Source organism: Pezoporus wallicus, unplaced genomic scaffold (genome assembly GCF_028554395.1).
Source record: "Pezoporus wallicus isolate ANWC-B61680 ecotype Strahan unplaced genomic scaffold, APGP_CSIRO_Pwel_v1 contig_16, whole genome shotgun sequence".
Classification (NCBI taxonomy): Eukaryota; Metazoa; Chordata; class Aves; order Psittaciformes; family Psittacidae; genus Pezoporus; species Pezoporus wallicus.
In genome coordinates this window covers 391,955-417,471 of record NW_026641478.1, presented here as the reverse complement: position 1 = coordinate 417,471, position 25,517 = coordinate 391,955, and the positions used below count along the sequence as shown (strand labels likewise).

The 25,517-nt window shown below is 35.2% G+C and overlaps 1 protein-coding gene across 1 annotated transcript in view; it reads left to right on the top strand.

The window, feature by feature from the left end:
• KLHL1 (kelch like family member 1) overlaps nt 1-25,517 on the top strand; it is a 204,914-nt gene that overhangs the window by 158,653 nt on the left and 20,744 nt on the right. Inside the window, exons 6-7 of the mRNA XM_057424079.1 lie at nt 2,048-2,234; nt 17,619-17,843. Of these exons, the coding sequence (XP_057280062.1) occupies nt 2,048-2,234; nt 17,619-17,843 (412 nt within the window). The remainder of the gene's footprint in view (nt 1-2,047; nt 2,235-17,618; nt 17,844-25,517) is intronic.

Below are 25,517 nucleotides of genomic sequence, written 5' to 3'. Positions count from 1 at the left end.
ACAGATTGACAAAGGACTGTTATTCATTCTTCCACAGCCACTGAAGTTCAGATGAAATAGCTGACAGTCCTTTAAAAGAATCTGGCTGCCTGTGTTTAGGTAACTGCAAAGCAATTTTAATACATTTGTATATATGTGTCTCTCAGGAAGATACCACCCCATAGACTCTGGAAACTAAATTTTCCTGCTTCCTGGCTTTCATCTGCTTCTCTGAAAATGATTTTGTCTCCCCGATAGATTTCCTATGAGATCTACAAATCTACCAGACTGTACATATATGCTGCCATATCCAATTAAAACCCACTCTAATTTGATAGTAAGCAGAATATAGGGATCAAGCATCTAGAGGTAATACTCAATTGCCTAAACATAAACATTGAGAGTCTGACAAAGTTCTGATTACTTAGGGTATCCAAGATATCCATATGGGTCTGGCAGATATGGCACAAAATCTCCATAAGCATTGCACTCTTGTGATCTGATATCAGTGAGGTCACAGAATCATTTAGGTGGGAGTATACCACAGGTCTGTAGTCCAACGTCCTACTGACAGTTGGGTCAGCTATGAGGTTAGACCAAGTTGCTTAGTCCAGTGAGATCTTATACAGCATCTCAAAAGCCAGTAGAAATGTCTACAGACAAATGAATCAAATACTCAAAATTTAAACTTAAAGCCTTCTTCCTTGGAAACATTATAGAATATTCTTTCTGCTGTATGCACTGAGCATCCATTCTGATAATTATTGGTTATAAGGTTTTATGCCAATTATCATTATCTAGATTATTAATCTTTAAATTTGCCAGCAATTTTACAGCAATTGCACAAGCAAGTTCTTTCAGTTTTTTTTTGTTTGTTTGTTTGGTTGTTTTTTTGTTTGCTTTTTGTTTTGTTGAGGGAAGAAATGGACTATGCCTGATCCATTGTGAATCCAGCATAAGACGCTTTATTGTGTGACAAGCCCATATTTATATAATTCTACTTCCTTTACACGTGATCAAGCATTCTTTGATTGGTCGCCTCGCATCCCTTTTATAGTGTACTAAGTGCTAAGCAGTAACTTTCCACTCTTTTACTCCCTTATCCCGATTTAGCAACACTACTAAGGGTTACAAATATTCACACTGTTTGGTCTGTCTTTGAGATGCACATCCTGCTTTATCTTGCAGACCGCCTGCTTTGTTTTGCTAACCCATTTTTACCCTTTATATTTCTCTTTATAGTTCCCAAGGCTTAGGCCTGAGCAGGGCATTAACACCTGGTGTTTTTTTCATGGTTCCCAAGGCTTGAGCCCATCCAGGGCAACAGCACCTGGTATTTTCTTTACTGTTCCCAAGGCTCAAGCCGGGCCAGGGCAGTAATGCCTGGATCCATTTGTCCTGGGTTCAGCAGTAGCAGTCATTTGACACCATTTCATTAACTATTTCTATCCGTCACCCACATTTTGTTATGTTTGGTTTTTTGTTGTTGTTGTTGTGGGTTTTTTGTGCCATGATTATTATTATTATTATTATTATTATTATTATCATCATGATTGTCATCGTCATCATTTATTTTGGGCTTTTCTTGTTATTAGGGCTTCTGGGTTTGTTTTGCTGGTGGTGGTTGTTTAGTTTAGTTTGAGTTTAGAAATAAGGGGTATACCTGGAAGTATTACATAAAATACTGTGGAATGTTGTTACATTACATGACCGCACATTCAAGATGCTTGCAAAGAGATGCCTTCTGGATCCTCTCAGAGTTACAATGGGAAACACTGAAGTAAGTCAAGCTGTAGCCTACAAGAGAATACTTATTTTTTTTCAGTGTCTTCAGTAAAAGAAAGTAAGATTGCAGTCTTAAGGGATGGTGAAACAGTGATCTAAAAGTTGCCTTAAGTCTTCTGAAAATCAACTAAATACTTACTTTCCTGATCTTCCAAGAGCAATGCAAACCTCTGTATTCTACAGTTAAGTGATATGATATCCATTTTGTGATCTTCTCTCATTGCATGGTATTACTTTTCTAGGAATTTCTAGCATTTTTGATTCATGATCATGTCATTTACAGATATTGGCTGACCTAGAAAACCATGCACTTTTTAAGGATGACCTAGAATGCCAGAAGCTTATTCTGGAAGCCATGAAATACCACCTTTTACCAGAGAGAAGAACTCTCATGCAAAGTCCAAGAACTAAACCTAGAAAATCTACAGTTGGGACACTTTATGCTGTTGGAGGAATGGATAACAACAAAGGTATTAGAGGATATCTGTTACTTTATAAAAGTTATATTTTGCATTTTCTTCAGTAGAAAATAGTAAAATAACTTTCTATTTCAAGGCTGGGGTGGGGGTATCTAAATCAGTCAAGAAATGCTGCTAGGACTTTTGGTCCAATGAAGAGCTACTAATATTTAAGGAAAAGTATAATATTGTTCATTCTTTGTTCAAAATTATTGTAGTCTCAAGAAATAATTTTAACAAAATATCTAGTTACATTTGTTTAAAATATTTTTAGCTTTCTAGAAATTATGTTTCATTTATAACTTAACCAAATATGTACGCACCTTTTCTAATCAATTAAAAAGTTTGGTATGCAGTGTATTACATCCTTAAGTATCTGTCTGAAATATTATAGTTTTTAATGCATAAATTTGTTAATCTTTTAGAGAAAAAACCTAGAGAACTAGCTTAAACTAGGTTGCTACTTAGTCAGCAGGTAAAGGAAAGTAAAATTATCCCTATCTTACTGTGAAGAAAAGTAGGAAGAAGTGGAAATGTTATAAAAGTATTTTGTGGTTACTTGTGGTATTATGATGATGTGCTTTTATTGATGTAAGAAGTCTAATCCACTGATTCCTTGGATGGAATGAAGTAAAATACTTGAATTAAAAGCTAGCTGTGTTATAAGCCTGTATACTCAGAGAGGCTTTACTTTTTTCTTTTTCTTAACATTCACTAGAAGTTCCACAGTACCTTACATTTTGATGTTCATATTTATACTGAAGAATATGACTTTAGAACCATCAGTTAAAATATAAAATAAACTATACTTTAAAACAAAATAAAATTAGATCAGTATTTGAGAATTCTGTTTCTAGGTGTAGTTATTGCAGTTCTTTCACTAAACAGCGGTGGCAGGCAGCATCATCTGAAAAAAGACATTGCATGTTTTTCAAATGAAGGTACAGCAATGAGAAACATGTATGACATCTGTGCTGCTTGAAAATGAAATGTTGAAAGAATAGGAAAATGCTGGAGAAAGAGCCAATATGCATATCTTATTGTAGATGTGGATTATATTTGTCCTTTAAGCCTTTCTAAATGTTTGTGTAGCTAAATGTTAGGTATGAATTTGCAAAGGATAGTTTTTAGATCATAAGATACTAGAAGTACAAATTTCCTCTTACTTAGGAAAAATGACAACAAACACTAAGTATTCAGGCAGTGGACATGACCATTAACCCAATTTAGGTGCAGCTGCATTTGTTCTAGTTTACTATACAGATCTGTTCCTTGTTCATACAGGAAAATAAAAATAGAAATATGTAGGAAGACAGTGCAGAGTGTAGCACTGTTGCAGCAACACCACACAGTCTGTTTTGCAGATTCAGGTCAGGGAGAAGCAGCTTTTCTGTAGCAGCAGGAGAGAACAGCATGTGACAGAGGTTCAGCTCTCTGTGGATGAGACTGAAAAGAAAAGAATCACAGCTTATAAACATTTACAGAAGATAAAAACTGTTTAGAGATAGGGCCTGGCACGGCACAGCAGTATGTACACAGTAGGAGCTTTTATTACAGCCAATGTAATGTGTATTTCTAATAACTGAGGATCTGCCTCAGCTGAGGATCATGCAGACTCAACTTGCATCTGCTCATCTCATACCTCTTGTGATGCTGCTGCGTCCTTGACTATCATCTGTGTTCAGTGAGTCTTGCTTCCACATGTCAATGCAGGAGACCTGAGTGCTAGTCACATGTTTTGAAGACATGCTGAGTTCATAAAGCACTCCTCAATATTTGGTCTGTGAGATGATGCTGACACTGTATTATCTCTCCTCAATAATTTATTTTTTTTTTCCTCACAACTTTCTCCACTGAAATGCTGACATGAATGATTGCAATTCACAATGATGTATTTTGATTGTGATTCACAATGATTACCTCCTGGTGTTTGCTACCAAATATGAAGCATTTGCATATAGAACTATATGAGCTAAGCAAGTTAACACTTTATTAGCTAGCATACAAAACAGGGGGTAAATGCTAGTATTATGAAAGTATTTTAAGGTTATGTGGCCCATCATGTAAAAAGTATCCTAGCATGCTAAATCAAGCTTATTTTGAAATCTGTTCTATAGTTAACTCCTTTCCCATAAAAAAAATAGGTAATAATTAAACTCCACCAGCCAGTGACTGGAATTATGCCTGATGTGAAAAGTTAATGCAGCACAGTACTAACTGGATAGAATTAAAAGGAATAAAGTTAGATTATTTTGTAATTTTAATTTCCTAAATGTACAAACCCACTTTTAAGTCTCTGTTTCCACACACCTTTGCTTATTTATTCATTTAATTTGAAAGGCATATATAAGAAACATTTTTTTTTCTGTATATTTACACTAATAGAATGAGATGTGTGAGATTAGAAGTATATGCTTCTAACAATGTTCCATGCACCTTACCCATTCATAACATCACTCTGACTTCTGTAATTTGGATTAGCAAGATTTAATCCTCTGGTACTGTGCAAAAGCTAACTAAGTGCACATACAGAGGAGGATCCTAGACTGAAATAAATGAGTAAATGTAAGTAATGGATATAAGCAGTTTCTAAGAATGGTAAAACACTGATTTCTTGTGGCCATCTTGGAATCTCAAATGCAGAATAAAAGCCATGTGATAGAATATGGTGTATGTGGTCTATGTTAGATAGTGATATGGAAAATTATGAGGAAAATGTACTTTCACAGAAAGAAATGATTGGTATAAATAATTAAGTAATGTTATATTAATGGCAGAATACTGACTGGTCTGAAGTGTTCTGACCTCACTACTTAGCAGATAACCTAAAAAGGGACAAGGAGAATCTGCAGAAAAAGAAAGCAAAAGAAAATGAATGTGTCAGAGTAACCATGATCCAAAACCACTGGTATATATTACTTTTAGAATAGCCCTAGATTAGTTCATCAATGTCCAAGATTAGTTCATTTACTGAATCACAGTTTTCAAGTAAATACAAGTTAAAAAAGTATTGAAAAATTACATGAACAAGAATCTCTTCCATAAAATTGTGACAGATCATTACAAAGAGGGGGAACTGTTGATTTACAGAAACACTGATATTAAATGTGTGTTTTTCATTAACCTTGTAACTAGACATAGAACCTATCGCAAAAATTGTTCTGATAGCAAATTGGCGAGGTGCTTCACTGGTCTATATCAAGCAATACTGAAAGTTCTGTCATTGCTATTTAGATATTTTGGTGGAAAGATATTCCAGTTCTCTCTCCCCATAGGAATGGGGTGAGAATTGGAAGAACAGAAGTGAGAAAACTCATGAGTTGAGATAAACCAGTTTAACTGATAAAGCTAAAGCTGCACACACACAAGCAAAGTGAAACAAGCAATTCATTCACTACTTCCCATTGGCAGGCAAATGTTAGCAATCTCCAGGAAAGCAGAACTCCATCACAATTACCTGGGAAGGCAAACACCATCAATCCAAACATCTCCCAGTTTACATTATGACACTCTGTGGTATGGAATATCCCTTTGGTTAGTTCAGGTCAGGTGTCCTGTCTCTGTTCCCTCCGGACCCCTCTTCACTGTCAGATCCTTCCTTTCTACTCAGCACTGATGAGGCTACACCTGGAGTGATGTGTGCAGTTCTAAGAGAGATAAGGAGAATGAACTGCAAGATAACGTTTTCCCTTCGAACATCAGGAAACATTTTTTACTGTGAGGGTGGATGAGCCTGTGACCCTGCACAGAGAGGTTGTGGAGACTCTGACTTTGGAGATATTAAAAAAAACTGTCAGACAAGATTCTGGACAACTAAACATTCCTATGTCCCTGTTTGAGCATGGGGTTGGACCAGATAACATCAGGAAGTCCTTTCCAACCTCAGCTGTTCTGTGAGTCTGTAACATATAGCATAACCATAGGTGGAGCTTGGTTAGCTACTTCACCAGAGGAATATGAAATAAACTGGCTAATGACTAATGAGATAATTAGATGTAGAAATCACACCAAAAATCTCTTATCCAATCCTTGTAGCTATTAACATTATTATTTGTTTCTTTTTGTTCCTGTGAATTTCAATATGCTCCAGAACACAGCCTCATAGACCAGTTTGCAGTTACAGTACCTCAATTTACCTGGGCATTTCTGAATAGATAAAAAAAAAAAAAAAAAAAATCCAGATTGTAAAGCCATCTGGTAATTTTTCAGTACTTATTTTACTTCACTTTATCTCTGGCATTTTTTCAGTGCAGTTAACTTGTGAAATTGCTGATTCACTTTATGGTTTGAAATAAAGAGAAGATCCTGAAGTGATCTATTTTGAAGCCTCCACAGCCTTAATGTAATGGAAAAGCCAAAGATATCACACAGAGGATAAATTTCATTATCCCACAAACTACCCACATTGCTGATCTATTGTCCTTGTATTCACGGCTGTTGGTCCAACCTATGGGGTCAAACAGAAATGAAAGAGGCTGCTGCCTTCATGGAAATATTGGGAGGATTATTCCCCCAAGAACATCCCTGTGTCCCTCCTCATTACTTCCCTGCTGCTCATTCTATTTTCTGATATTTCCAGTGAAGGTATTTTATCACTGATGAAAGTACATACATGCACAAAAAAAGGAAGCCTTGTATACGATCTAGAGAAGACACATGCATGGAACCTCTACATTGTCTTAGCTTTTTCCATACGCTAATTTATGTTCTCTTATCGTCCAAATTTTATTGATAATTGTTACTACTGGGATTGGCTTTGGAGTAAACTAAATAGTTTATTCCAGCACAAATCCTGCATGTTCTGGAGATAGTTTACTGCTGGAAGCACCCTCAATAGTCAGTGTGGATAGGACTGCAAATGTTTGCACCTCCTGTCCTGTGCAGTCCTCCAGCTCCGTCTTGCACTTTCAGCCACCTAATAAATCTTCATGCCAAATTCTAGGAAATGCTCCAGAAGGCTGCAGTTTCAGTCATAAGATCCAAGTAAGCTTCAGTACAGCTCTTGCCTTATTTTTAACAGTCTGAATTGAAAAACCAAACACACATATCACTTTGGACTACAGAAGGCACCATATAGGGAACTCGGTGGATACCAGGCATTAGCTGGCTCTTATCCATTGAAGTTTTGGTTAACACCCTTTAGAACAGGTTTACGTTAGAGGACAGTAATTGCAGCAAAACAGAATCTCCCGGGAACTGAGCCAACAGGCAAGCAGTGTGGATAAGCATCTGTATAGCTATAATGATTAACAATAAAAGGATTATAAATAATGGGAAATTGGTGCTGTTGCAGAGCCAAACTGTTCAGTTCCCATTTTTAAACCAAATCATGATGAAAGCAGCTTATTCATTTACTTATGATACCTAATTAGCTGACAATCAGACAAACTGTTTAGGATAATATCAGTTATGCAATAGATAAACAGCAATACTGGACACTAATATGAATTAGCTTTTTCAAATTTCTGAACAACTTTCTTGAGCAAATTCCCAAACAGTTCTAGTCACACACATGCACACACACCCCAGATACATGCACCCATTCCTTCAAGGATCATGCAGGTCACCATCATCACCCCTCTAGTGATGGAACTCCACTTGGGTGTAAACCCATCCTGCAGTAGATGCAATTGCCCCAGTATTTGCTGTTGTCCACACATAGAACTCCTTTTTATTGTTAACACCTTATTTACACAATTTCCAGTGGGTACAGAACTGCTTCTAAAGAAGAGGCATGTGTGTTGTTGGTGAGCAAAGGTAGACTCGCATACTGCATGACATGCTACTAATAGAAGGGACTTCTGTCAATTTTAGACTAGATAAAAACATACAATAAAACATGAATGTTTTATGTTGTAAAACATAAAACTATATTGTAAAACAAACCACCTAACACTAACATCATTACCTAAAATCACTGTCAAAAATCTGTCAGTTCTGATACTCTTTAAAACATAAATATTATTAGAAAAACTTGCAGCAGTTTTAGAGAATTCTGAATTCTGATCCCACTTAATAACTAAATTCCAAAAGATTTTCTGATATTTGTTCATATCACTTTATAGCAGATCCTAATGTTTTTGGTTGCTGGTTTTTTTTTACTACATTTTTTTTTTTATGTACAATTTTTGGAGTGCTTAAAGGAATTTCTTACATTCTAAGTGAAGAATAGTGAACTGTTCCCTTGTTTTCTGTATAGCTCTTTCTTTACCAAGAGATTATCCTCAGTAGATGCATCAGTAACCTGTTTAGGTCACATTTGTTCCACTTGAGTAGCCATCTTTTCAGTTCAAAATGTAATGTTGCAGATCACTAGATCAAGGTCATCATTTTGCACCTACTCACAGCAGCATCTCTAAATCTTAAACAAAATGGTCAGAGTACAAGTCAGCAACAACTTTAGTATAGCAAAATCAGCAGAAAGTCTTACAGGGGAAAAAAAAAATAAAGGAGAAAATTTGTCATGATAAATGTAGAACTTACTACCCCCCTTCTTCATGGGTTTAAGTACTGAATCATAAAATCATTAAAAAAAAGTTCCTTTATGGCTGAAATGTCTACACTGAAAGGTGTACACAAAGGTTGTGTCTGAGTCAAGGGGAGATGTTAAGGCATTTGTGTCTGTTTCTGAAGCAATTTTCACTTTGTTTATATCAGAGTTCCTGCATTTATACTTAACTGAAATTAATACAGCGCTCTTATAGTCTCAGACATTCTTCGTGAAGTTTATCTGACTTCATGTGGCCTACATCTACTTGATAACATCTTTGGAAGACAGGTTCTACATATTTCTGCATTTGACTTAAAACATTGAGTTGCAAGCAGTATTTTAATACATTTACTCTTTTTCATTACATATATATATATAATGACCTTGCTATACATATATTTAGTCTTCAATCAACTATGAAAAATAATGTCAATGATAATCTGTTTTATACTAAATTATTGATTTAAAAATCATTAGCAAGGAAATGTAATATGCTTAACTTCAGAAAAAAGAGTAGGTATAATAGAAAGATAACTAAAAGATCACTTGAAAAGGTCTCACCAAAACAATTTCACAATTTCACAGGCTTACAAGTTAAAACTAAACAAAAAAATAGATATTTGTATTTTGCAATGGTGTACAGATTTGTAGGTGAAGGTAAACTTAGTAGATCTAGTACTTTACTGTTTCATCAGAAATATTGGATGGCAGAAACATGAACACCCTGTTCCATACATACTGGAGTTGTCAGCAGCACTTAAACTGTCATGCAAAACTACCCTGATCATTCTAAAGTTTTCTTTGTAGGTCTCTCATTATCACATAAACCTTGATTAATCAGGGCTTATAATGCCCATGATAGAACACACAATATGCAGAACTAATCTAATCCAGTACCCCACTGAATAATAAGTAGAATTTCAGTTAGGGGAAAAAAAAAAAGTATCCAGAATATCAAGAAAAATCCTTCACTTCTAATTGGAGATAATTTGTACTACCACAGTCATAGTATAGGTTTTAAATTTACCATGCAAATAGCTATTAAATGAATCCTGTTTCACCTCTCAATGTTTTCTTCCATACACTGTCTTCAGTACTACTCATTGAAATAACTCAGACGTTTCTAGAGATCTGTCCATCTGAAAGATAGGGGTTTGTGCATGTATGTGTAAATAGGAGAAATGGTGAGTGCATAGTATGTTTATTATAAGATCCTCAATATTCTATGTATTTGCTTTTGTTTAATCTTTCAAATTCATATCCAAAATGTTAAAAAGCATCTAATAAATCATGATCTTCTTTTTCATCATTAAATGACTAAAAAACACTGGAGTGATACATGACTGAAATAAACTATAATACAATACATTTTAATGTAATTTAATGTAATCTTTTAATTAAGTTAGCAATATTTTAATTCGGGCTTAGTGTGTTTTACTTATACTGTGGCATCCCGTCTGTTTTGTTTTATAGGTAAATATGTCTATCTCTGCACAACTAACACATACAATGCACCCAAAAAATAAATAATGTATTTTTGCTATTTTTTTTATTTGTATTTTTGTATTAAACCTGTATCTCCTGTTTCCCTAAGAAAATATACCATTGTATCTTTTCTGTTCCTTCCATCCCCCTATTCTTGGGAAATTAGATTTTTTCCATTTTTCTGAAATATTTAATTAGAATTACTTTAGTTTGCCCATGGACACTAGAAAAAATAGTTGTCTACAGATTTCTAACACTAGTAAGTCATCCTATCACAGCCTGTATAGACTGGGGTAGGAAGCATTAACCAACATTGGTCATTTCTTCGAGTTTGTACAGTTTGGAAGTTGCTTCAGTTTGGATTTGGCTCTGCTGGCTGCCATCTACAAGTGATGGCAGAGAGAAGAAAGCTTCCTGAGCCCAGCTGGCATGTGATGCTGTCACCTTTTGCTTGTTACCGCAACCAGCATCTCTCTGTCTGTTTTTCCACAGCGCCACACCGTGGTGGTTTAAAATAAGTCGTTTGACTCTGTGAAAATCAGTAAGAGGGTTTCTTCCCTGTTTCTGCTAGATGCATATGTCCAGGGAATATTCTAGAGTCCCTCCAGACCTGGTGGCAAAGAGTGACTTGTGTTCCTGCAATCTAATTATATTATATAATTAGATAACTAGATTGCAGGAACAATCAAACTTGTTCAGAATTAATGACATAATGAGGCCTATGTCATAGACAGTGTTTTCATATCACAGTTTAGATGCTTAGAATTGTATAGAGGTGCTTGAGCATAGAAAGCCTGCTAAAATCCTTTCCAAAGTAAGTGTGGGATACGAGAAACTGAAGGATGGTCCCCAACATGGCAGTGAGGAGTGGACCCTGAAGTGATCGCTGCAACCAGGTGTTTCTTCCATTTTTGTTTTACTGCTCCCACTAGAATCCAGTAAAGAACAAATATGTATGAAATATAAGCATTCAGGACTGTCATCTTCTTCTGATCATCTCACCTTCATTTTACTATCTGCTTTATCATTTTCCTTTCTTTCGTCCTCCCACCCACCACACCCTCCCTATTCCCCCCTGTTTACCTCTCTCTAGTTAAATCCAGCAAATAAACACATGGCCACAGAACTAACCAATATTTGCTGTTATCAAATTGTTTATTTTTGTATGCCTTCTTCAGCCTAAGTCTGGTTTTCAGTCTGTAGTATATTTAGTTGATTTTTACTTTTTTTTTCAGTGTCTAACTAAATGGGACCTATTTGTGAGTAGTTCTATGCATACTAATGCAGTAAACATAAGGTAGATTTTTTCTGGCTCTGAAATCTATAGCCTGTTTAAATCCTGAATTCATATGTTTTTATTTACTTAAATAAAAATTAATAAATTTACAATTATTCACAATTCTAAGTGCACCAGTACATTATTATTAATACAATAAAAATCACATCAACATCACAGTAAATTCAACAATAAGGTCTTCATTGAGCATTTTGGTTTCCAGAAGCCTTAATAAAGTTTAAGATCTCTTTTTTTCTCTTACACATATATAATATGTGTAAAATAAATATATTTGTCTGTTTTTTCTTTCTGCTATTTTTTTTTTCCTATACTTCTGGAAGTTTTCAGTGGCACCTGAGAAAATCATAACTTCCTGTATCTGTGGAACAGAGACTTAATCTAAGACAGTGGGGCCTCCTATAGAGCTATCACTGTTATGTGTGCCCATGCTATGCAGCTGTACCATGAAAAGACTCCTATGAAATTATAGACCCTTCATGACCTGTAGACAAGTTGGACCATGTATGGCCTCTCTCTATCCATTGTTTCCTGTTTCCTGCTTTCTTTCTGATATCATGCTAGTTTAATAAGGGACTTGCATTTCTTCTTTTTCCAATCACTTAAATATCTATCAGTTTGCAGAGATCAAGTGTGGTAGTTGATATGACAACTGAGAAAAGGACATGATTTCTGCTAAAACCAAAACCAAATAAAGAACATATTTAAAGGTGAATGAGGGACTAAAATTGCATCAGCTTTCTACTGACAAGTAGAAAGATGAAACATCAGTAAAAAAATGAAGTACATACAAAACATACAAAGGTTAAGTTTAACGTGACTCATAATTTACTGTTAATTGCTTACTGATTACTTTCTGTGAAGGCAGATATCCATCATAATCACTTTGACCCACATAATCGCATACTTATAATACCACTGACCACCTAAATTCTGTGGGTGTTCCCTATTGAAGGTATATATATCAAAAAATGCCCCTTACAGAAAATACCTGCCATATTTCATATATATCTGAAATTCTTATATTGTTTTACTCACATAAGTACAGTCGTGATCTGTGGTTACAGCCCCACTACCCTTTTAAGTGAAAAACTTATTTTATAAACATCCATTAGTTTATTATTATCCAAAGATTTTAGGAAAGCAAGTTTCACTTGCATTCATGATGGCAAAGACTGTAACTTGGCATGTTATTGCATGTTTAAGGATGTATTTATGACTAGTATACTTTCCTAGAATTTTGTGCAGTGAGATTTTGTTGCAATTTTCTGATGCACTTTGACAAGTCAGTTGGATTGATGAGTCACTCATTTTCTGACTGTTCATCTTGTTTCGATTGCTCTAGTCACTCCAGTATATCAGGGACTAGACACCAACACCCACTATCAATGTTAGAAGAAAAAAATTGCAACTCTTATAATCCCTGTTATTATCATCTCTAGAATAGAGACTTTAAAATAGACAAATAATCTGTTCTGCTTTCCCTGTTAACAGATGAAAAATTGATATGTATGTTAAAAAATACATGCATGTACCTCTGTATAAAATGTATTTTATATATATATAAACATATGTGTGTATATATATATATAATATTAATCTAAAGTTACATTGAAGTTCTCACCTGCCTACATGTTTACACCTGATAAGAAAATGTAGTGATGCTAGCCAGTGATGCTATCTGACAGATTTATATGGTATACCTCTATTTTGATGTTGCATTTCACCTTAGCATCACTTCCTTACTTTCAGGCTCTACCCTGACAAATGTCTGATGTCCTACTACAGTGGAGTGCACATTGCAGTTCACAAAGTGGCTCTCATTTCTTTGAAATTGTTTCCTGACAGTATGACAGGACTATTGCAGGGCACAAGCTTGCTGTCTTTATAGCAGCTGGTGCATGCTGTGGCCACAGTCCGAGGGAGCTGGTATTAGAGGTTTAGTTGGACAATCTTATGGTATTATTCCAGTTTGTAACCTAAATTTCTCACTTTTAGAAAGAAGGGTTTCTGGAAAAGGTTGTGGATAAGGAAGAACCCTGGTGCTTATCCAATTCTTGTCCAAGCAGGGGACTGGACCATGAAGAGAGATGAGAGATATATTGTAGAATCATAGAATCATAGAATAGTTAGGGTTGGAAAGGACCTTAAGATCATCTAGTTCCAACCCCCTGCCATGGGCAGGGACACATCACTAAACCATGCCACCCAAGGTTTTGTCCAGCCTGGCCTTGAACACTGCCAGGGATGGAGCATTCACAACTTCCCTGGGCAAACCATTCCAGTGCCTCACCACCCTAACAGGAAAGATTTTCCTCCTTATATCCAATCTAAACTTCCCCTATTTAATTTTTAATCCATTACCTCTTGTCCTATCACTACAGTCCCTAGTGAAGAGTCCCTCCCCAGCATTCCTATAGACCCCCTTCAGATACTGGAAGGCTGCTATGAGGTCTCCCCGCAGCCTTCTCCTCTCCAGGCTGAACAGCCCCAACTTTCTCAGCCTATCTCCATATGGGAGGTGCTCCAGTCCCCTGATCATCCTCGTGGCCCTCCTCTGGACTTGTTCCAACAGTTCCATGACCTTTTTAGATTGAGGACACCAGAACTGCACACAATACTCCAGGTGAGGTCTCACGAGAGCAGAGTAGAGGGGCAGGATCACCTCCTTCGACCTGCTGGTCACGCTCCTTTTGATGCAGCCCAGGATACAGTTGGCTTTCTGGGCTGCGAGCGCACACTGAAGCTGGCTTATGTTTATTTTCACATTGACCAACACCCCCAAGTCTTTCTCCACAGGGCTGCTCTGAATCTCTTCTCTAATGTTGATATGGATATTACTAAAGAAACAGTTTGGTTGATCAGTGTCAGGAAGAAGATTTACAAGGCTTATTCAGAAAATGAATGCTGAAGTCTGGCAATTGCCCAAAGTTAATGTTAAGAAAGAGTCCAGCTAGTATGAGGACAAGATTAAGATGAGAAACATCCTATCCTAAAACCAAATGTGGCCTTCTGCAGCTCTAAGGCAAAAACCCCTGTAATAGGATTTTCAAGATGTCTCTGAAGATCAAGCCTCTGGAAAAGCTCTGCCTGTCACTGTGCATTACAGGAGCGCACACATTTTTTCTCACCAAAGCAGCCTAATATGTAACCTGCTAAGGAGGTGAATGTGAGCTCCTGGATCTTTTTTTGCATCTTAAGGTATCCTCTGCAGTCAAGCATGCCTGTAACAGGAATCAAAATGCTGTGAATGTTTCTCTGTATACTTTGAAGAGAGGACAATGATCTCTGCATAAATCTCCAACCATCTCTCCACAAATCATGCCCCTTATTTTGCACCCTCCAGGGGACCATGTGGTGTCAGTTCCAAATTGCTGAGACTGAAGCACAGAAGATATGTAGATCAGGATCAAAAAGGCTGCAAGAGTGCTGTGTATTGTGAAGTGAAAAAGTGCTTGCTGACTTACTTTTTCACTTCCACTCAGTTCATCTGGGTTTCTCTAGTAAAGGACTGTTTTCTTGTAAAATTCCTATTCCCTGTAATTTTTGACACCTCATCAGCCTCTTTGTCTTCTGAAAGCTTTGTTTCTAAAATCACACTCTCCAAAGAAAAATAAACTTTGGAGAGGTTTGTCTGTTATGGGGATCTTAATCCTCTGTATGCTACAGTCAAGGAACAGCCAACCACAACAAAGGATATGGAATTAATAGACTTTTGCACAAATTTTGGCCAGTTTTCATCCCCAGTCTAGAGGTCAAGAGGCTGTTGAATATGAGCCAGCTCTGTGCTCAGGTAGCTTGTATTAGCAGAACTAGGGAAGTATAGGGAAGCCTCACCTGTACCTGGCACTGGTGAGGCTGCACCTGGAATACTTGTATTCACTTCCAGGCCCCTCGCTACAGGGAAGAAACTGAGTTCCTGGAGTGTGTCCAAAGAAGAGCAGCAAACCTGGTGAAGGGTTTTTCTATTTTTTTTAGCTGGAAGAGAGTTAATTTTCTTCCCAGGAGCTGGTGCAGTGCTGTGTTTTGGCTTTAGTCTGAGAATAATCTTGATAACACACTTGATGTTTTAGTTGCTGCTAAGTAGTGCTTACCCTAATTCAAGGACTTTTCAGTTATCTTATGCTCTGCCACTGAGTAGGAGCACAAGAATCTGGGAGGGAACACAGCTGGGACAGGTAATTCGAACTAGCCAAAAGGATTCCACACTATAGTGTGTCATGCTTAGTATTTAAGCTGGGGGGAATTTGCCAGAAGGCGCTGATCACTGCTCGAGTATGGTCTGGGCATCAGTCAGCTGATGGTGAGCAATTTTCTTGTGCATCACTTGGGTTTTTGGGGGGCTTATTCCTCTCTCCAGATGATGATGATGATGATTATTATTATTGTTATTATCACCATCACCATTATCATTATTATTTTACTTTATTTCAATTCTTATACTATTCTTATCTCAACCCATGTATTTTTTATTATTCTTTTCTGATTCTTCTCCCCATCCCGCTAGGGGCAGGGAGTGAGCAAACAGCTGCATGGTACTTTGTTGCTGGTTGGGGTTATCCATAACAAGTGTCTAGAAAGTAAGTCTTATGAGGAGTGGCTGAGAAAACTGGTGTTGTTTAGTCTGGAGAAAAGGAGGCTCAGGGGAGACCTTATTGCTCTCTACAACTACCTGAAAGGTAGAGGTGGGTGTTGATGACGACCAAGCTTTTGAACTGTACTTTTTACCATGGAAATAGAAGCATTATAGAACTCATATACTGAAGTTCTACTTTTTAACATTAATAGATTCCACATATATGTCCTGCAGCACCAGCAAACAACTGTATCAGATAATCTGTAATTTTGTTCTTTCAAACCTAAAGATTAATACATTTACATGGTTCTCAATTTTAAATTAGGGGCAAAAAGATAAATAAATATGTCTCCTAATTGAATGCAAAAATTGCTTCATATACCTTATGGCTTCATGAAACTAGCAGGGGATTTAAGGCACCCAGTGGAATTGTACATTATTGCTGCTCTGCTGTGCTTATATACAAATTGAATTTAAATTAAAGCTCTTTTTAACAATTAACAAAAGTATTGCTTTCATGATGTTTGTTTGCACTTGGTTCATTGCTTTTCTATTTTCTATGAATCCTAAAAGAATTATTTCCCATGGAATTCTAACCTTATATTATAATCCAAATAGTTAGCTGTTAAAGTTTAATAATTTTGTTGATTCTTTCTTTAGGGATATTTAAACTTTGAAAATGAAGGACTCTTACGTTTATCTAGAAATAAAATGTTGGTTACATTTCAGATGAACTATCAAGTGTTGCTTTTAAGGATTAACTTAAACTCATCTGCATTTAAATATTTGTGCTTTTGCTTTAAATTTTCCTACACTCATATTACAATTAATGGCATGCATTACATTTTCACTTTCTGAAATCTAGTTACGTTAGTTATGCTTCCTTTGTCCCTTGTTTTTGTTAATAAACTCTTCATTTTATATCTCATCTTTGTATATTTCATACAAGTTTTTTTTTAACAGCAGAGGCTTCTTAATGACTTTTTCATGATTAACTGGTAAGTTACTTTATATGTAATGCTCTTTATAGCTTTTGAGTTCATCTGTGAGAGTAATTCAAATAACTAAGTTCAGAAGGAAAAGTTTTTGACTGTGTATGGAAACATTCTTTATATATTTTGCTTGAGATTGTAAATATGTTCTGTACTTCCAGCAGAAACATGTCTGAAAAAAACCTATATATGAGTACTTAAGAAATAAATTACGGACAACTTCTAATACAACTTCTAATTCTTGATGAAAATATGTAATCTTACAGGATTTTTTTTTACACTTTATGTAAGATTGGAATCAAGTGTAACAAGATTAGTTATCTTAGGTATGCCACTGAACTGTAAAAAAAGTTATATATATATACACACACACACACATATATATACACACACATTCCAGGGACTACTTTATCTAAAGAAACAAATATTTTTCAAGAGGTTGGAAGTACGCAGAAATTAATATTAAAATTTTGACACTTTTAAGAAAAAAAAATAAGCTAATGACAATTTTGTATGCATTTGGTATACATTATACTATTATTCTATCATGTCTCATCAGGTGCTACAACTATTGAAAAGTATGATCTCAGAACAAACATCTGGATTCAGGCTGGAGTGATGAATGGCAGGAGGCTTCAGTTTGGTGTTGCCGTCATTGATGACAAGCTGTTTGTCATTGGAGGCCGTGATGGTTTAAAGACATTAAACACTGTTGAATGTTACAATCCAAAGACCAAGGCTTGGACTGTGTTACCACCAATGTCAACACATAGGCATGGCTTAGGTAAGGACAAAAAAATATAAAAAAGATGCCAGATTTTTCAGCTATGTAATTTGTAATGGAAAACTCAGCACTTTCAAGCTATTACAGCACTCTGAACAGTAGCAATAAGTGATTGCATTGTTAATTTTTCTTGTTGATTGCTAAGAATATATACAAGGTTAAAGTACGTTTGTATTATTTACCAAAATAATATTGGGAAAAATGAAACAAAAAAAAGCCACAACAAATGAAAGGCAGAAGAACAAGGAAAAAAAAGAACAACCCACTGACAAAACAGTGAAATTTTAGGTAGTTTAGGCTGGTAAGAAAATTCAAGTTTATATACACTGATTTCAAAACCGGACATGTTTATCAAGCAATCAAGGTATTATTTATTTTTATTCAAATCATATGTTTTCATTAATGTAGTATGCTAGGAAATAAAGGCTATAAACACTGTACCAGTGATGGATTTATTTACTTTACAAAGTATTTGTAACAATAGTTTTATCACGACTGATGGCATATTTTCCCATAGCCTGTTTTCAGATAAATTGGAGTTTTTCTTTGTTTTATTTTGGTTTTGGATTTTTTGGGTTGTCTTGGGTTGGTTTGGTTTTTAGCAATATTATCTAGCACTGTCAGCATTGATCAAGCCACACTGTACTCCTCAAACAAATATACATTTGTATATTTGTTCTCAAACAAATATATATTTAGTGGTGTTTTTAAAATTATTTTTTAAATTAAGCAGAAAACATTTATATGGTTTTCTATTGCATATATCATATATATATAGTAGAAAAAAGCTCCAGTTTATTTGACTACATAAATAATTATGTGATGTTTCAAAATATTTTTTATTCTTAAACAGAAAATTATGAGTTTGTCTTCTTTTTTTGTTTTTCCTTAAAGAAAGGACTTTAGAATATATAGGACATACCCACCAGAATATAACTTCTATAAGGTACAGAAATCAGTAGAAATGTGCTCACTAGCTGTTCTGCTGAAGTCACTTGGGTGTGACAGAATCATTACATCATGAAAAATAGAAATGGAAAAAACATGCTAGGTTAAGATGTCCATTCCCCTGAATGACAAACAACAGCAAGTCCTTTAATGTACTACTGTGTCAGTATCTCACAAAATGAAGATTCTTCCCCTTCCCCACCATTTTAAACTTATAATATGCATTTGTACAGTGGCTGGCACAATGCATTTTTGCTATTAAACTTGTCTTTCTCACAATAAAAAGTAGTGATGAGAATATATGTTGTTAGAATCGTGGAACTAAATAGCTCAGTTTTGTTTCCTAAGATTAAATTTAATAACAATGCTGCAGAAATACATATAATGCCTCTTTTACCAGTGTTCCAGAATTTTACAGAATCTGTTTTTAGTTTCAATGCTGTTCCTGCTGTTCCCAGTGGTGGTGAAAATGCAACAACTTCAGCTATAACACAGGAAAGTATTAATAAATCATTAAGGAATGCTTGATAAAGAAAAAAAGCCCCAAACTTTTCCTAGTTTCTGTAGAGCCATGATCAAAACCCCTTTGTGATCAGTTCAAAAATATGTATCATTTTAGATCAATAATTCTATAGACACTTTTTTAGTAAACTTAAAAAAATACCTTAATAGTTCAAGAAAAGCTGTTCAGGAATGGCAAAGTTAGGACTGAAGAAAAACTTGTATGCTTTCTACAGGACTAAAAATGGAACATAAGTCATTTGACCACTTGAGCGTTTTTTTTTTATTTGTGTGGACACACTTCTGAGTTTTATATTCCAGAAATTGGGGCTTTTTGTAAGCAAAATGTGAAACGAGGAAAGAATTATGAACTGGGATTTTATTGGTGAATATGAAAATGGTTAAATGCAATTGTTTGGGAAGCAGTAGAGATGTGCTTTTGTTCTTTATTTGTATGTGCATAAGTTGTGATATGTTATTTCCCGAGAAGAAATTTCCCTAATAGAATTTAATTGCTGTTTTTGTTTTAGTTTTGTTGTTTTTTTTTTTTCCCCCAGGAATCCCATAAAATTATTATTTCAGTAAATTCAGTTTGTAATAAAAAATAGTCTCAATATTTTTTCTTTAATGAGATGCTTTCCAAAGAATTTTAATATTTAAAAAAAAATATTGTTTAACAAATATTTTTTAGCATGTGTGATAGCTTAAGACATATTTACAGACTACAGTTTTAGAGACCTAACGATTAGGGTAGGATTCCCCCCCCAAGTAGGCATATATACAATGGAATAGAACAGATGAGGTGACAGTCCCATTTCCATTAAAAAAAAAAAAGTTTAGTATTAAATAATATGTGGCTTGGAGCAGTTCCTGCCTCTCAAGGTACAACTAAGATTATTGAGTAGACTGCAAACTGGAAATCTGCTTCCTGAATCTCTGTTTTTTTTTTTTATGAATGATGCCACTCTTTAGACCTAGATTGAAAGTTAATTTTCAAGTCAGTGAGAGTTTAATTTTCATTTATTTTGAAAACTGTTGCCATGGCAGTTAAACAATGATGTTATTTTAGATTGAGTTTGACTCCCAATAAATACATGTTTGTCTATAGAGTTACAATCTATCAAGAAAATATTTAAGGCATAGTAGAAAACATTATGTAGACTAGGAATATAAATAAAAGCTTAATACAACCATAACAGTTACATCCATGGTAACTGTAAAAGAAACAATAAAAAATGTGAATAATAAAGGGGATTCTTTTTCTTCTTTATCTGCTCACTTATAGGATAACATTTTCTTTTTCTGTATCACCATTAATGGGTTACAGAGGAGGCAAAAATGACAAATTCACATCGTCTATTAAGAGACAAATAGGGGATTTGTTTTGTCTTGGTGGTTTGGTTTTCTTTTTAAAGTTTTACAGCAAAATATTCCCAAAGTTTATATATGTCCTTGTATGTAAAATAAACCACTATGTGGAGAAAAAAAAAAAAATACAGAAGTGAATAAACAGACGTGTGAGAATCTGAGATTCTGTTTCAGACATCAGGGCAGATAGAAACCTTCAGTGTCCTTATGGACAGGAGGCTTGAGATGAAAGGCAAGAAGAAAGAACTGTCAGTAAAATAAGGACAATTGTATTAGCTTTGAAACCAACAGACCAATCTTATAGCAGCTTATACGCTATTGGTATGTTAAAACTGTTATTATTTATGATTAATTACTTTTTCAAAAAAGAGCTGTAAGCACAGTAACTATTTAAAAAGAATTCTTGAAAGATATATTTTTTTTTGCAGAATATTTGCTACAGTGACATAAGCTAGAACACTGGATAAAGGAAAATTTTCCAGATACTACTTTGTTAGAGCATACTGACAACTGAAAATAATACAGCCCTTCATACAACCACACATGTATAATACCAAATTTTACTGCATTAGGCCATGATATTTCATATTTCCATTTGTAGACAGCTAAACTGGTGAATATTTAGACACTATGAGCAAACGACCGTGACATTTATCAAATCAAACTTGAAACAACAGAGCTGTGAATTTGCTTCATTCTGTGCATGTCACATCTGCAGTATATTCTGCTTATACAGGAAATCTGAGATGCTTTTGGACCTTGACCTATTGGCAATCATAAACAACGCTTTCAGTCATAACAGACATAGTCCTATATTGCTTATGTGATTCCATGAGCACAAACAAAAATGTCCACTACTTTGTTATTTGTGTAACAAGAAGAAACAGTTTCCACCTTGTTGTAGTTTAACCCCAGCCAGCAGTTCAGCCCCAGGTGGAAAGGGGAAGAGGATCAGAAGGTTAACAGTAAGAATAGTTGTGGGTTGAGGTAAAGACAGTTTAATAGGTAATGCAAAAGCCGCACACACGTGCAAAGCAAACGAGGAAATTAATTCACTCTTCCCATCATCAGGCAGGCATTCGGCCATCTCCAGGAAAGCAGGCCTCCATTACACCTAACAGTTACTTGGAAAGATAAACACCATCACTCCAAATGTCCCTCTTTTCCTTCTTTTTCCCCACAGCTTTATATACTGAGGATGATGTCATATGGTATGGGATTTCCCTTTGGTCAGTTGGTGTCAGCTGTCACTGCTATGTCCCCTTCCGAATACTTATTCATCCCCAGCCACTCTCTGGAGGGGTGGGGTGAGGAGCAGAAAAGGCTCTGACTCTCTGTAAGCACTGCTTTGCAGTAACTAAAACAACTGTGTGTTATCAGCAGTGTTGCCTTCACAAATCCTGAACATAGCCTCATACCAGCTACTATGACGAAAATTAATTATCCCAACCAAAGCCAATGCACACCATTAATCTTTTCCTTCTTCTTTTACATTCTTGTACAAAAGGTTATTCACTAGCATTAATTTAACAGTATGTCTGGAATGGAAAACAGGAGAAAAACTCATGTCCCAGAAAGATTCTTTGTGTCAAAATCCTGTAGGAAATATCTTGCTTTTCTAGAATGGTAAGTTTTGCAGGTATATCAGCATCTCACAAAGCAGTGCTGTGCTGGATATCTGTGTTCCCCCTCTTTATGTAGTGATTTCTGTGCATGCCCCCAAGTCCTCCCCCAAAAAACCTCCCCCCCACCCCGAAAACCAGCAACAAAAAAAAAACAAATGAAAAACTAACCCCCAAACCTATAATCATCTAAGCATTAAGTATAGTGGATAGTTCTTCAGCTTACCAGAGCACAGTATGCTCTTACATAGATGTATTGTTTACCCCTTCAGAAGCAACAGTTTGTATATTAGAGACTCTTTTGTGCTGTTTTGACTAGTACCATGTACTTCTATGTAGTTAAATTACTGTTATTTTTTAATGTTGAACTCTCAGGGGAAATACATCATTCTAACTGCTTTCACTGTTTGTTGACAGAAGACCTGAGTCTTTTAAAGTATTTAAAGTATTTTCTCTCCAATATTGATTAGCATGTATTACATTTTTGCTTTGGACTTTTCTCCTATTCATTGGGAATATTACAGCAATATTTTTTTTTCTGAATCATTAAGTACCTTATCAGTGTACTTTGCACCCTTTGTAAGTAGTAGATCATGACCCAATTCACTAAAGAGCTGCAAATCATAATGGCAACACTTATAATAATTTTTGAGTCATGTTCTCAGGATAATAGTGTGGCAGACTTGAAAATCTGGTGTTGCATCTAGAAAACCAAATATAAATAAAAAGGCAGCAGGCCAATCCTTACTTCTATAAGTCTGCATTATATTAACATTTCCCATATATTAACATACCCCAATATATATTAACATACCCCAAGAGGGCAGGGGTACTTTGTAATTGTTTTAATCAGCCTTGATACCTGCCTATGAATAAACATAGGAAGAGGTATTTTCAACAGTTTATCTCTGAATATTCACTAATGAAGGTAGGTAAGTCTAATTCTCAGTTTTATCATACACTAAATTCTCAGCTTGGCCTATGGCAATACTTGTATTTCACACCCAGTTAAGATTATGGTTGTGGAAATTCAATACCAGGTTTAATTAACTGATGTATAGTTCAAAACAAATTGGGCTTTATCATTACATTTCTTTATGTTGACAGCAGTAATATGGAAAAAAAATGGTTTAAAGCATAAAGAGGCAAGAACAGAGAAAGGAAAAGTAGCAATGTTAGTTGCAATTAATACAGAATTATCTAGGTATCCTTCTGTAGATGTTGGTGAGAAAGGAGATTGTTAGAGACTTACAGCTACCTGGAAACTAAATAAGTTCAAAGCTTAAAATAGTGGTGACTGGTTGTTACTTAATCAAGTTTAATACTTTGATAAAAAGTCACTGATATATTGTCTCCTCACCTTTAGTGTCATTCTACAACATATGTCTGCTCTCTTAAAAAATATTTCCTTATTAAAACAATCAGTCTTTGGGTACAAGTTTATCCTTCCCAGTTAAAATTCTGTCTCTGCAAATACCAAAATGCAGACACTACAGTAAAGCTAGTCCATTTTTACTTTTCCATTTCATATCCAAAGGTGTCAGTATGAAATTATATTTCCTGTTATTTTGTAAAAACTGGCACTTTTTAAAATTTTACTGTGTGAAACTCAGTATCACCCAGATAAAAGGTAGAGTTTGAAATATGATAGGCAGTGTTCCATTATTTTGTGACATCACAGAAAAGCAATTTAAAATCCCATTCCAATCTCCAAGTATAAATAATTTAAACTGTACAGATCTCAACACCTAATTAGACATAATAGGGCTTTTGCTACATAGCTTTGGGAAGGCAATCAAAGGGAAAATGCTTGATATTCCACACTGGACAGCATTCACTTTTATATCATTTATCTAAAAAATAACACAGTTTGCTTTCATAAATCCCTAAGTCTAAATGCTTAGAAGAATTATTTTTCAGGTAGGAAAAATTGTTCTTCCCAGTATACAGTAACGTCATGGTAGTGCAACTTATTATCCTCCTATCTTGTGTTTTTTACCTCTTCTTTTTTTTCCTCTGTTCGTTCAATTTGACTGAAAATTTTTTTTAGTGTTTTCAACAAATTCTTTTATTTTCAGATTGTACTGATGAGCATGTTGACACCATTTAGCTGTAGCTGGGACACTTTTTAATCAAGACTATACATATTGCCCAAAAGCATCTTTATTGCAGTAAATAAAGTTTAATAGGCAGTGAGTTCTGTATGATAATAAATAACAAATGCTTATTTTAGAGAAGTCAGTGAAGACTATTTTTTTGTATAAAGCCCAGTCAAAGAGTAAAACAGGCAATGCAGAGAGAAAATCCATTGCATTAATGCAATGACCTTATTATTTTTTAGTCATTTAAAAAAAAAAAAGGCAAAACTAAAAATCCATGAAAATGAGGGAAGAACAGTATTTTGATTATGGGGAAAGCAGATTTTCTACAAAAAGTGACTGAAATAATTGTGATATCTTAACCTGGCAGGTTGTCCATCCCTGGAGGTGTTCAAGGCCAGGTTGGATAGAGCCTTGGGTGGCATGGTTTAGTGGGAGGTGTCCCTACCCATGGCAGGGGGGCTGGAACTAGATGAACTGAAGTTACTTTCCAACCCTAACTATTCTATCATTCTATGATAACCTACAGCAGGAAAAAAAATGACAAAGAACCTCAAGTATGAAAGGAAATGACAAAAAGTATGAAATGGTGAATGAAATTAAAAAAAACATAAATTGAGGACAATGTTTTATTTCCTAATGAAGGCGCAAATAAGCTATTCAAGGAAGTAAAAGGTCAGAATTTCAAAACTAGTGAGGTGTATTTCACTGTGAAATTCATAATAATACAACTCTGCTTATGTGTGGTGAGAGAGGGTTTGTGTGTTTATCTGGACACAAAGATTTGTGTGTACAGAAATATTCACACACCTAAACTTTCCTTTGATTATTTCTTTTATCCCAGCAAGAATCTGATTTTCCCTTTAACTTTGCACTAAGTTAAAGGGAAACTTTTACGTGCATAAAAAGGTAAAGAACATGGTGTTTTTATAACAAATTATAGCAAACACTTTTTTTTGACAACGTAAAACTGTTTGTTCAGGATTTAAGAACATTTATACCTATTAGATATTAGATATTAGAGTAAAAAAAAAAAAACCAAACCAACCAACCAAAAAATACCTCCTGCAAAACATAATAAAAAAATAAAACAACAGACAAAAATAAAAACCCACATAATGGCAACATATTACCTC